At 34.4% G+C, this 14749-nt stretch overlaps 1 protein-coding gene across 2 annotated transcripts in view; it reads left to right on the forward strand.

The window, feature by feature from the left end:
- The window catches only part of PELI1 (pellino E3 ubiquitin protein ligase 1), a 57485-nt gene that overhangs the window by 34698 nt on the left and 8038 nt on the right, over positions 1–14749 (forward strand). For both annotated transcript variants that reach the window (XM_079111226.1, XM_079111227.1), the window contains exons 2-3: positions 8657–8796; positions 11877–12006. In XM_079111226.1, the coding sequence (XP_078967352.1) occupies positions 8726–8796; positions 11877–12006 (201 nt within the window). In that variant the 5' untranslated portion in view covers positions 8657–8725. The remainder of the gene's footprint in view (positions 1–8656; positions 8797–11876; positions 12007–14749) is intronic.

Here is a 14749-nt window from a genome sequence, read left to right on the forward strand (position 1 = left end):
TCATCAATCCCTTCTCCCAATCAGTAATGCTGCCCTGCAGTCTTTTTCTTAGCTATAACATTCAGGGAGCACATGAATTTTTCTGTCCCTAAACTGTCTGTACTCACTAAATGTTTTTCTTCCTGATGGTACCAAGAATTTGCCTTAATGCAATACCCTTCTTTCTGCCTTAGGTTCCTGATTTTTAAAGCAAGTATGTAAAGTCCACTTTATTTACTGAAGTTTTCATTGTTGATAACTACCAGGAAATAGGACTGACAAATAGAGTGAGCATTGAGGAAATGACGGAGGTTGAGATAATCTCAAAAAGCCCTGGTCACTATTGCATAGTTGTTACTCATCTGTGCTGAAGTATAATTTATTTAGGACCTATGCATATGTATTTTATAATCTCTCTCCTAAATGGTCTCTTATATAGTCTCTTGTTCTTATTTAGGAATTAGCCCATTCATCCTTGTCTGAGGTGTGAATTAGTGGTAACACCTAAACTACTTCATCTAGGAGGTTTATAGTTTCCCCTATTTTAAAAATTGGTATACATTTTTTCTTTTTTTTATTATTTTTTCATTTAGCTTTTTATTTTTTACAGACTGCATTTTGATATGTTGTATACAAATGGAGTACATCATTTCATTTCTATGGTTGTACACAATGTAGATTCATTTTCAATTCAATTCACAGGGCTATTGTGAAGGTCAAATAAAATATTCTTATGTGAGAGTATTTTGCTAAGTAACATTCTGTGCATGTGCAAAAATAGAACCTCAACCCAAGGTTGATTCAAATTAACACCTCTTTTTTGACTTAGAAGCATCTCCCTATGTTTTCCAAAGGCCGTTTTTATTTTTTCTGAGTATGGTCTCATAGGTCCAAAAGATGCTTCCTTGTCTGCCTCCAGTACTGGCCTTTTAACTATTTGTGTAGCCACCTCAGCTCTAGTCTCTTTCCTTCAACCATTTGAGAGAGGTTATCATAATAAAATATTTTAAATGCACAGACAAGACAAGGTGAAGTTCTTCCATTCTCACTCTCGCTGCAACTTCCTTCAAAGCTGCTGCCTTTACTAACAAAAGGCTTAATACAAATAACCTTTTAAGATACCATTATTAGTATGATGTTATTAAGTGCCAAACTGCCAAAAATAGGGGAAATTACCCTCTTTACAACAAATTCTGTTGTCCCTAATTTAAAATTACAGCAGTGGTTCTTACAAGGTGGGATTCAGTAAAACAGTGAGATATTTTTGATTGCCACAACTAGGGTGTGCTACTGGCATCTAGTGGATGTCAAGGCCAAGGATGCTCCTGAGCCTCTTAAAACGCACAGGTCAAGCCCCTACAATGTCAAAATGTCAGTAGTGCCCAGACTGAGAAACCCGAGTTTATAAAGCAATAAATGTGCTCCTTGGAAAATATGTTAATTACTTTTCCATCTGGATGAAAATAAGTTATCCTTGTAGGTAATACACTCTCAGCATGTCATGAAGCTACTCTGCTAGGGGAGGTTAGGTGTTTGTGCAGTTGGTGTCCTGTCTCTTGGGAAAGGGGACATGAATTCTGCTTCTTCCTGGTGCTACTTTGAGCAACTGAAATAATAACCTCCAACTACCACCTCCGACACTATTATTTCTCCTTTTGTGTGAAAATCCTGCTTATTAATTCTGTTGATTGTGAAAGAAGGAAGAATGTGATTAAAGTATCACTTTTACCAAGAAACTACTATAAATTTACCTCTGTTCAATCATAAGCTGCATTGGTTTCATAAAGTGGCTCCCCCACAAATATACCTGAACAGTTCTTTCTGTTTGAGTTATTTTGAAATCAGCCACATGGAGACTCTAATGTAGATGGAAATCTTTCATCAGAGATAACTTATGCAGTCCACATATTTTTTTCACCATAAAGCAACATTATACCATTTTCATGTTTTTAAAACATTTTCCTCTTTTCCATCTAGCGTCTCTTTATGCCTACCCACTTGCCACCAAAATAGAAGTGTTCAAAAGATTGGGTAAACATCTATATAAGATTTGTTTTGTCCCTTCCTTAGTATTTGTTTTAGTTCTTTTTTATTTTTCAGGGCAGAAATTTTTGTACTTGTGTTTAGTAGGTAGTAAGCAAAAGACTAAGTAATGTAACTAGTAAAAGAAAACATTATGTTGAGGGACGAAGATTGATTTCCCAGTTTCCCTTTTTGAGATGAAACTGACAGTTATAGAAAGTTTTCCCTTTGGTAAGACGTGATTTGAAAATAATTATGTTTCACTGGACTTCAGAGAACATATGGCTAAGCTGTTATATCAATCAAACAAATAAGATTATTCCTAAGAAATATTTTGTGACCAACTTTTCATGTTCTCCCAAACTCACATAAAAAATATCATTATTTCAGAATGTTTATTGAAAAAAATGTTTTAACTTAGGAAGATTAGTTCCTGCCTTTGAGAGCAACATGCTTAATTTTCAAGGATGAAACTGAGCTTCAGAGTAATAGATATTATAGAAAACAGCCTCATAAGCCAGGGGTGGTGCACACCTGTAATCCCAGCTACTCCAGAGATTGAGACAGGAGGATCACAAGTTTGAGGCTAGCCTGCGCAACTTTGCGAGACCCTGTATCGAAATAAAAAGGTTGGGGATATAACTCAGTGATAGAATACCCCTGGGTTCAATCACCAGTACCAGAGAGAAAGAAGAATAAAATTAAAAAAAAAAAAAAAAGAAAGAAAGAAAGAAAACACAGCTTTATAATCTTAGCAAGATCTTCTCTTAACATTTTTTTTTTCAGTAGGGTAGAATTAATGGCGCTGCCATTTCCTGTTCTCTAAGCTAGATCACCTTGGGATAACAGCGGTATACATGGAGTTGAACCACCAAGAAGTGGGATCAGTAACTGAAGCATTAGGTCATTCTTTGTGTACACATCTATTTCAGGTTCTCAAGTGCATGACTTCAGGACTTCATTTTGAAGAACTACATATCTTAATCGGTTTTTAAGATATGGAGAGAATATATAAAGAGAGTGAATGCACAAGCATAGGCCTGGCCTGTATATGTAAGAGGTTCAGGAGCCCAGGTTTTAGCTCCTGTGCTGTTAAAAATTCTGGCCCATTGTGAAGATAATAAATCTTCATATAAAGATTCTAGCAACTTTTTTTTTTTTTTTTACAGTTACCCTTGACATGTGTTAGAAATGCTTAGGAAGTTTCCAGAAAAATAGCTGTCATGGCATATTTTATTTGTAGTTTAGTAATGCCAGTTATATATCAATTAATCATATGCCATTTTAAACTTTAGAAAACTGTTTATCTTGGACCATTTAAGTATATAAATAACCAGTACTACTGAATTGTTTTATTTTAGATTTTAGATTATTAAAGACAGAAATAGAAAACAAGTTTGAGATTGTTTCTATGATAGAAACTTCAATGTCACTGATAAATTATTTCAAGATCAGGCATTCTGAGAGACCTAAGCAGAGTAAGAATATATCTAAATGGAAATATACTGTTTTTCTTGGTCAGTTTGGCCAACGGCTTCAAAAAGTTTAGAACTGAAGAATATACGCTAGCCCCTACTGTTACTCTTTTTAGTTCCTTTTCTGAGCTAAATTGTTCCTTTTGCCGTAGAGACAGTAGAACTAAACCTGCATAATATAGTGCTATGTATGTTAAGTGTAAATTCTTATGTCAGGACCAGATGGCTGCTTATATTTTTTCTAACTTCAAAATTCTCTTCATTTCTGCTTCAGTTCTTTCATTTTTAAAGATGAGGAAACAGATTGCATTTTTCATAGAGAGCTGGAACTAGAACATAGGCTAATATTTGCTAGCCATATGATATTCTAAATCAGTCAAATATGGGCATTCATATGACACTTTCATATATTTGCCATCTCCATGCTGCTGTTAACTACTTAATACTGTTTAAATTGGGTACCAGGGATTGAACTCAGTGGTTGTGTGCCCTATTTTGTATTTTATTTAGAGACAGGGTCTCACTGAGTTGCTTAGGGCCTTACTAAGTTGCTGAGGCTGACTTTGAACTCAGAATCCTCTTTCCTCAGCCTTCTAAGCCTGTGCCACTGTCCCTGGCAAATGAACTTATTTTTAAAGAAACATTTTTGCTACTAAACATAGAAGTCATCACTTCCTTTAAATAGAAATTAAGTCTAAGTAAAAATCCAAATCAAAACAAGGCAATGCTATTTAATTAAAATTAAATTTAATTAATTAATGTTATTAAATTCTTATTCTTGCTGTTCTTGGTCAGAAATGTGTCAAAGCAATGTTTCCATGTTTGATGGCAGCATCCTAATTGAAAAGAAAAAGCACAGTTAAGGCCTCTAGTTAAACTTCTGCTTTCCTTTTTTAAATGGAATGCTTCTTGGGAAGGAAATGAAGGATATGAAGACATATTTATATGTACACCTATGTTGGGGTATTTCTTGTCTTTGTTTTCCGTTTATTACTGTGCTGAGGATTGAATCCAGTACCTTGCACATACAACGCAAGTGCTCTACCAATGAGCTACATCCCAGCTTTCAACCATGATTTCACATATACTATAAAGAAGGTGTTTTTACAAGAAACCAAAATTTTCTTTGGTTCATTTGATTTTTCTTTTGGTTCATTTAATTTATCTTAAACTCTTAAATTTTGGCACTGAAGTTTTTAGTTAGCATCAGTTTCTTTTGCTAAATAGGGATTTTGATCAGTATAGTTCATTTTTGCTTAAGATATTTACTTAAGTCTAATGTCTGACAATTATGGTAACATACCTATGTATTAATTTCTGTTACCTAAATTTTAAATAGTCTAATGAGTTAAAATCTGATCAACAAGAACACATTTATTTTTGGAGATGAGAAGGTTTTGTGGTGGTGGTTTTTGTTTTTAGTTCATATGAATGAAGGAAATGTTTTCCTTAAAATATTTTTAGGTATGCTTTATTTCTTTAAAATAAAAAAATATATTTTTTAACTTTCAATAAAGTTAGCATGTTTGTCTGAATTGCTGGTCTTAAAGTATTATATTGCTTCCAAAGGATTAAATGGTGTCAGAATGGCTAAGCTTTCTCTCTTGACTTGATCTCATTGGACTATGAATATTCTGTTGTTGCCTTCTGTCCAAAAGTGCCATTATTATAGACTGTATTTCAGTGTACTGTAGAAAAAGACATGTTTTATTCACAAGTTTCCTACAAAACCTATTGGTGGAAATATAAACATGGGAGACATTTATGGGCTAGATAGTAAGAGTTTTGTTGTGAAACCTTTGTAACAGTGTTCATTAGAAAAACCAGAGGGAGAATAGATAAAGAACATATGGTCCCATTAAACTGCTAATGAACTAGACATGATAGTGCTTGAGGGTTTTTTATATAGGGATTTTTCTGACTTATCAGAAGGGTTTGGTTTTTGTTTTTCATATTTATGTCAAATTTATATTTTTTAATTAACTTTTTATTTTGAGATCATTGTAAATTCACACACAATTACAAGAAACAATAAATTTTGTATACCCTTTTACCCAGTTTCTGCCAGTGGTTATGCCTTGCAAAACTGGAGTAAAATATCACAACCAGGACATTTTTCTTAGGTTTTGGGTTTTTGTTTGATCTTTTGGCAGTGCTGAAAATCAAACTCAAACTCAGTGTCTTGCACATGCTAGGCAAGCACTTTACCATTGCACTACATCTCACAACCAGGATATTGACATTAATAGAGAGAAAAGAACCTTTCTGTCACCACAGGGGCCCATCTATCAGTCTTTTGTAACCCATGCCTACTATCTTTTCTACTCATTTCAAGAATGTTACATAGTGGGGCTGGGGAGATAGCTCAATTGGTAAAGTGCTTGCCTTGCAAGCACAGGGCCCTGGGTTTGATCCCCAGCACCGCAAAAAAAAAAAAAAAAAAAAAAAAAAAGAATGTTATATAAAAGTAATTATTTATGTAATCTTTGGAGTTAGCATTTTTTTACTTAGCATAATTCATGAGATTCATCCATGTTGTATTTATTAATAGTTTGTTCCTTTTTGCTGCTATATAGTATTCCAAGGTGTGGATATACTAGTTCAGTCATTCATTTAGTAAGAACATTTATTTGTACAAATAAAGCTACTATAATCATTTGTGTACAGATTTTTATGTGAACATACGTCTTCATTTAAACATGCTCAGGAGTACAGTATTGTCTTTAATATTTCCTTTACATACATTTACAACCATATCAGTATTGTTTCCACTTTGACTATTGATAAAATTTAGAGAATCTAAGAAAAGGAAAGCTTATTATGTTTACCAGTATTTTTGCTAACATTTTCTTCGTTTTTTTTCTGATATTCCAAGGATCTTTCCTTTAATCTGTTTCTTTCTGTTTTGAGGATTTCCAGTAACTATTCTTTTATGGTCTGTTACTGGCAACTTCTTTTAATTTTCCCACATCTGAGAATGTTTTTATATCCTTTTCTATTTTTGTTGACTATAAATTCTGCATTGACAGTTCATTCCTTTTAGCACACACAAAAAAAACTTAAACCAGTCTTCTGGCTTTCATGGTTTCTGATAAGAAGTTTGCTGTTTTTCTAATTTTTTTTCCCCCACATAAGATCTGTTTTTTTTCTGTCTTGAAGATATTTTCTTTGCCTTTACTTTTCAGAAGTTTAATTATGATACATCTTGGCTTGCATGTCTTTAGGCTTATCTTGTGTGGGGTTTGTTCGCTTCTCAGGTCTGTAGTTTTATTTTTCTTTACAAATATAAATTTTCAGTCGTTATTTCTTAAAGTACTGTTTTAGCTCTGCTTCTCTTTTCTCTTCTTGAGATTCCACTGACACAAATGTTAGATCTTTTGCTGTAGTCCCACAGACCCATGAGGCTCTGCCCACATCCCCACACACACCATTTTCTCTGTTATTCAGATTGGGTACTTTCTACTATTCTTTCATTGACTGATTCTTTACTAGTCCTTTCTGTTTTGCCGTTGAGCCGACCTAGTAAGGCTTTTATTTTGGTTAATATATTTTCTAGTTCTAAAATTTCCACTTACTTCTTTATATCTTCTTTCTTTGCTGAAACTTCCTTTTTTTTTTTTTTTTTTTCCTACTTGCCCCAAATGCATTTTGTAACTACTGAAGCATTTTTATCATGATTGCTTTTAATTCTTTGTCAGATAATTCTTAAATTTCTGTGATCTCAGTTTTGGCATCTACTGGTTATCTTTTGCATTGTTTAAATCTTTATAATCTTGATATGACGAATAATTTTGGCATTTTTCAGGGCTGGGGTTGTGACGCTGACAGAGAGCTTGCCTGGCATATGTGAAACTAGACAAGGTTTGATTCTCAGCACCACATAAAAATAAAGGATCATTGACAACTAAAAAAATATTTTTAAAAAAACTTGAGCATTTTACATATTATGTTCTGAGGCTCTGGGTATCATTTAAACCTCCTGTTTCCCTGCCTTTTCCTGACACTGCTTTGACAGATTAGTAGGGGTGTTTTCTCTAATATTACTACCAGGTTTATGTGGAAGTTCAGCGTCTCTGCTCAGTCTCCCGAGGAAGGTCCTCATTGTTATTAATGAGTCATTGTGTAAGTCCAAGTTCCCCTATGTAGTCCCTACTGATAATTCTGGCCTTTGGAGTGAAAGACCTGTCTTCCTACTTGGTCTCCTCTGATGCTATACCACTGTGGGGCGTTGGACTTCCTCCTTACAGAACACAAAATGGAAGTCAAGGCTCCCCACTCAGCTCTTGGTGGTGTAACAGGAGAAGGGTATAATATCTTCTGTAGGCTTTGACTGCAGTAGGATAGTTATTTATTGTCCAAAGTTTTCTGTTTTGCTAGGCTGCCCCTTTCTTATTCCTTTAACTAGAAAGCAAGCTTTTGTTGTGGCTTTTCCTCCTCTCTGATATGTATCAGTTGACATATCCGGATTGCTGACTTCTACAGTTCCATGTCTGGAATGTATTAGTAAAAAAGAAAACTGAGAGAACTCACTCTCAAGTTGTGATTCTTGGATGCTCAGGTTCCTATCTGTTCTGCCTCTTTCCATTTTTTTTTTTTTTCTTTTCTTTCCCTTCTTCCTTCTTTCCATCTTCTCCCTTCCTTCCTTTTCTTTCTTTCTCTTTTTTCTTTACTGGGGAGGCAAGCCCCAGGGCCTTATGCATGCTGGGCAAGTGCTCTACCACTGAACTATTTCCCCAACCTTTTCATGTCATCTTATATTTTATATATAATGTTCAGAGTTTTAGTTGTACTTTGCAGAAATAATAGAGGAAGGGCTGGGATTGTAACTCAGTGGTAGTGCCTTGCGTAGCACATGTTATCACTGGGTTTGATCCTCAGCATCACATAAAAATAAATAAAATAAAGGTATTGTGTCCATCTACAACTGAAAAAAAAAATTTTTAAGAAAAAAGAAATAATAGAGGAAAGTACATCTCCATCTTCTCTAAATGGAAGGCCCAAATTTAAATTTGGATCCATTTGTGTCAAATATTGTAACCATAATTATGGAAAATGTCTCATACTTTATGTATCAGTGATGACTTCCATACTACTGTTCTCAAAAGACTGCTGAAAATTAATATCTTTATTTAGACTGAAATTCATTGTTCACATTATTAATGAAAACTTTTCCCTTCTAGGAGATAATGCAAAAGGTGTCCCAAGGCTCCTGATCAGTAAACAGAGATTTGAGAAAGACAGCCAAGCTCATGTTTTCTCCTGATCAAGAAAATCATCCTTCCAAAGCACCAGTAAAATATGGTGAACTCATTGTCTTAGGGTAAGCATTCTACATTTGATGAGATATAAAATTGAATAATGTATAGTAATTTTAGCCTCTAGGTTTAAAGCACTTTTTAGAATTTATATCTTACTTTCCAGAAAGAAATTTAAAGCTGTGGGGTAATGTTACCAAGTTAAGAAACTTATAATGCTTACATTTATGCCATTTTTGTAAGTGCTTAAAAGCTGCATAGACTTTGTCTTACCCGTACCCTCAGAAATGGCAAAGTTTTACTTCTGTCTCATTTTTTAGAAAACTTTAACTCAGCCATCTTTACCAAAAATTCCCTTCCCCTTCTCCTGCTTTAGGTCATTTCATGTAAATGAGTGTTTATTTTGTTGTTTTGCACCCCCCCCCCCCCAGGAAATTGGTGCTTTGTGCTTAAGATCTGCTTTGTGCTGTACTGTTGAAAGGAGTCATATAGGCATATGGCAGTAGTAGGAAGACCCTGAAGGCTAGTACCTAACTTACTTGTTTGCTTCAACAGTAATCTCATCCGCTTAACTCTCAGAAAAACAGCCTATGAATTGAAAAATAAATGATTCTATTATTTCAATTTATTAAATGTAAACTTGCTATAACTGTCAAAATGGAAACATTAATTTATTAATATTATGTTAATAATATGATTTCTAGAGATCCTAGAAAACTTGGAAATTTTCCTTCCCACCTGCTATTTCTCTCCTTTTGCCTAAAATGAGGCTCTAGGTACTCCAGTATATTTGAGAATCAGATTGGTATAAGTTCTTGTTCAAGCAAGAATGTGTTGTTGCAGTTGAAAAAGAGACACTGGGGAGATCATAGAGTTATTGAGCTTGACTAAGAGTCAGGGATCCTAGATTCCAGTGCTTATTCCAACACTGTTAGCTTTGTAACCTTGGGCAATTCAACTATTATAGACCTTAGTTTTTCCTCCCCTGTAAAATAACAATTAGATAAGATCATCTAAGGCCCTTTAAGACATAAAAGTTTTTTCTATCAAAAACCAAACTTAAAAGATCATAAACTTAATGTAGTAACTCTAATATTATAATTTCACATCACATTGATTCTAATACTATTAATGACTAGCAGCTTTTAACTATCAAAAAAAAAAAAAAACTAGACTGTGGCCGTAGCTCAGGTGGCAGAGTGCTTGCCTAGCATGTGTGAGATACTAGGTTCAGTCCTCAACATCACATAAAAATAAATAAATAAAGGCATTCTGTCCATCTGCAACTACAAAAAAGAATATTTTTTAATTATTCTAAGTATTTTAGTAGGAAATTTGAGAGTATTTGAAGAATAAGTTTTAAAATTTAGTATGTGGTTTTAAACTACTTCTCTTAGCCTAGAAGGTTCTCGGTTAATCATTAGTAATAGTGATCATCTCTGTATCTGGTACTAGGTATCTTAAAATGCAAATGCTTCTTCCCAATTCTAGAAGAAGTGAACTCAGATAAGTTGGTCTGTTTCTGCTGTTACTTTCTCTTAGAAAAGAACTTTGAATTCAGGAACACAATATGGGAACAAAAAGCATAGGATCCCAAAGAGGAATGAGCCATGCAACTTAGAGAATAGTAGTGAGGGGAATAAGGAGCCTACAGTGGGACTTGTGGCAACACATAGCCTAGATAGTAAAATTAACATTAGCCAAGGGACTATGCCTTGTACTGTAACAAGGCTAGCAAGAAATAGCAAGGGCTTTTTCCCAATACAAAATGTTGTATTTTTTTTTTTTTTTTTTTTTACAAAGAATCAGTATGGTTTCTATATACAACAGTTATTGGGTAAATTACCTCTCAACTTTAAAACATGATTCTTCCTTGTCAACCATAATTGCAGGCTCTTTTAAAATCACTTTCTCGGGCTGGGGAGATAGCTCAGTTGGTAGAGTGCTTGCCTCATAAGCACAAGGCCCTGGGTTCAATCCCCAGCACCGCAAAAAATAAAATAAAATAAAATCACTTTCTCCTCCAACTCCAAATATGTCCCTGTTCCCTGCTTCATTTCTGCCCAGATTGATCAACTACATATAGGAAATTATCAAACCAAAGATTTTATCAGGGTAGAAGGTCAATGAATGAAGATTATTAGTAAGTTAGCTGCTTATACCTCACTGAAGCAGTGAAGAGCGACAAAAAAAAAAAAACTTAACAAACATATCCAGATTCAGGCTTTGGCTTTGCCAGTGACATGTGTGACCTTCAAAAAATAATTCCTATGAACCTATTTCCTAGTCTGCAAAAATGGGGACAGTAAGGCCAATGCTCCAGACTATATTAGGTGAGGTAATGTATGGATTAGAACTCAGCACTTACCCGTATTAGTGAACACCCAACTGTTTCTGTTTGGATTTTTTAAAACTTGTTTCCAGTTCTTTCAGTCCTTACTTAACTTGCTTGTCTTCAGGGCATATATTTTTTATGAAAACATGGTTATAAGGCCTGAAAAACAAAATTATGTTTACTAGTTAGCAGCCAAGCTCTCCCAGTGTGTATGTGTTCATGTATGTACACATTCAGGTAGCCAAGACTTAATAAAGAAATCTAAATATTCCTTATTTTTAACAACACATTATACTTTTAAATGTTGTATTAGCACATGCAAAAACAATTTTAAAAAATAGAAAAAAATACAGTGAGTCATAAGGAATATGTTAGACCATTAATCAAGTTTTTTTTTTTTTTTTTTTTAGTTGTTGATGGACCTTTATCTTATTCATTTATTTATATGTGGTGCTGAGAATTGAACCCAGTGTCTCACACATGCAAGGCAAGCACTCTACCACTGAGACACAACCTCGGTCCCAAGCTCTTTATTATAGTCACTAAAAGAGGGATGAAAATATGTAGATAATACAGATCTATGCATATTCTCTGAAATTTGGGATGTAGCCAAAAAGATTAGTACTTTGTTTCATACCTAGACAACTGGTCTGGAGATAAGCAATTGCCAAAAGGAGTTTGAGATCGTTATAATATGCTAATAGATAATTAATTGGGAATTGATTCTACAAGGTAAAGTAAAACATTTGTTTTATAATTGTCTGATTCTTAAAAGTGCTCACCTAATCTCTCTTATTTTTCCCACAACAGGTATAATGGGTCTCTCCCAAATGGCGATAGAGGAAGGAGGAAAAGTAGGTTCGCTTTGTTTAAAAGACCTAAGGCAAATGGGGTAAAGCCCAGCACTGTTCATATTGCATGTACTCCTCAGGCAGCAAAGGTAAAAAAATAAAAATAAACTAGAGAAATTGAAAGACTTTTATATGTTGCTTATATTCTCTAGCATTCCCCTCACATTCTATTTCAGGAATTTTGTTTGGATTGAAGAACTGCTGTCAGAAGGGAAATTACAAGGAAACATTCCCTTTCCTTATTTAAAGATTTGGATGTAGGACCAGAATTTTATCTAGTAGTGTTTAGAATTGTGTAACTATCCACCCCTATAAGGAGGGCATTCCTATTACTCCAGGGGCATCTCCTGGACTGGTGGAGGAGTGTAGTGTATAGTATGTATAATAAGGTATCAGATGGATGAGATAGTGTTTAAACTTAATTGTCTTTATCTAAGATTCTGTGGATGTTTTTGTTTGTTTTTTATTGTTTTTGTTTTTGTTTTTGTTTTGTTGTTTTTGGTACCGGGGATTAAACTCAGAACACTTAACCACTTAACCATGTCCCAAGCCCTTATTTTTTATTTTGAAACAGGGTCTTACTAAGTTGCTGAGGACCTCACTAAGTAGCCGAGGCTGGCCTCAAACTTGAGACCCACCTGCCTTAGCCTCCTGAGTCTTTGGGATTACAGACATGTATCATGACACCTGGCTTACTTTTATTTTTGGTTCATGACTGTCACAACTTTTACTACAGTGCCCTGTACATAGAGGACCTCGGTAATTATTAGATTGAATCAAAGCTATGGAAATAAATACTCAGCTGTATCTGTATCTATAATATAATTTCTCACCTTCCTGTCCTTATCAGTGCTTCTAGCCCCTTTTCCTTTGCCTACCAAAATCTCCAGAAGCTAGACCACCATTTCAAGACCCTTGTGTTTTTCCTAGAATGATAGACAAGTAGAGATTTCATCTTTACATTTCCTTGTGAATTCCTCTACTTCCAGTTTTATAACACAGACTGAAGTCGATGCTGTGATAAGCAAATAAGAAAAATCACAGAGTAGTTTGACTTCAGGAAGTACCAATATCTTTAAAATAGTAGTCCATCCAGTTTGGAGTGCCAAACACAATCCTCAAGCCTTGTCCCTAGGCCTTCTCTATTACTATTCAAGAGCCACTGTGTGTAGAAATAGTCTCTTTAAGAAATTCTTTTTGCTTCTTTGCAGAAAAGGACTGTGCTGAGCAGTGGTAGAAGTGAATGGCTTATGGATCCCAATCGGAGGGGCTATTTGTAGTGTTTCCAGTAGGCTCCTATCATTTGGGGTGACAATTCTTCATTGTACAAGACTGTACCACATATTACAGGACATTTAATATTCTTGATCCCCCGCCCACCAAGTGTCATTTGAGCCCTCAAATCATTGTGACAGCCAAAAAATACACATTTTCAGATGCTTCTTCACTAGTACCACCTCTGATTGAGAGCCATTCTCAGGGAAAATGTTTGTAATTCCAAACTCTGAAATAATTTGGATTTTTACTGTTATATGCCTTAAGATTTTGTTTGTTGTGGTACTGGGAATTAAATCCAGGAGTGTTCTTCCACTGAGCTACATCCCCAACCATTTTTTAATTTTTAGACAGAGACTTGCTAATTTGCTCAGGCTGGCCTCCAACTTGGGATCTGCATGTCAGCCTCTGAAGTTATTGGGCTTCAAGGTGTGCACCACTGTACCCAGCATGCCCTTCATGTTTTGTTGTTGACTCCTTTTTTATCTTTACAGGGAACAAGAATCTTAAGAATCAAGTAAAATTCTCTTTTTAAATTTAGTGAGGTCATGAAGAAAACTTAATTATTTAGTCTTGCATCTGGAATAAGTGGTTAAAATCTTACCTTCTAGTCCAATGAAACTCAAACCTGACATAGTTCTTATCCCTAATCTAAGAGTAGGTTTAGTGGTTTAAAAAATAAATAAATAAAGATTATAGTCTCAAAGCACACAAAAGATACTGAGCAATTATTTGAAAAGTCAGTTGCTTAATGCTGGATTTAAGTATAGATTTTAAAGCATGTGAAAAAAATTATACAGTGTTCATGAAACGTAAATATGTAGTAAAAAAAAATATTAACAGCCTACATGTAAATGATCTACACTGCACTTTTTTAAATTTTTTTTTATTTTTACTTTTATTTTTGATTCATTGTACATAAATGGGGTACATCTTTTCATTTCTATGGTTGTGCACAATGTAGATTCATACCATTCGTGTAATCATACATGTACATAGTGTAATGATGTCTGTCTCTTTCCACCATTGCATCCATTGCATTCTTAAAGTGGTATACCTCTGAGGAAAAAGGCAGAATAGGGAGGGACATATGGGCAGCCCGAGTTATATCTGTAGTTAACTTTTTTAAAAAACATCAGAAATAAAAGTAGCATTCTTAAACTGCTAAAGCTGGGTAGATAGAACTCAGATATTTGTTTATTCTCATGGGGTATTGAAAATTAATGTTCTTAATCTGAAATTATTATTTTAAAGCTTTATCTGTTACAAATTAGCTAAAAATCAAAACTAGATAAAACTTTATAATGCCAAACTTCTAATTAAACATTTTTTGGGCGAGGGTTGTGGCTAAGTGGTAGAGTGCTTACCTAGCATGTGTGAGGCACTGCATTCGATCCTCAGCACCACATAAAAATAAATAAAGTAAAATAAAGTTATGTCTATCTACAACTAAAAATATTTTAAAAGAAGCATTTTTCATTTAGCTCCTTTACTCTGTATAATCATTTTCATATGTCTTTGTATCTTATTTTCCTTTTACGCAACCTGTTTCCACTT

The sequence above is a fragment of the Sciurus vulgaris genome, assembly GCF_902686455.1.
Source record: "Sciurus vulgaris genome assembly, chromosome: 14".
Lineage (NCBI taxonomy): Eukaryota > Metazoa > Chordata > Mammalia > Rodentia > Sciuridae > Sciurus > Sciurus vulgaris.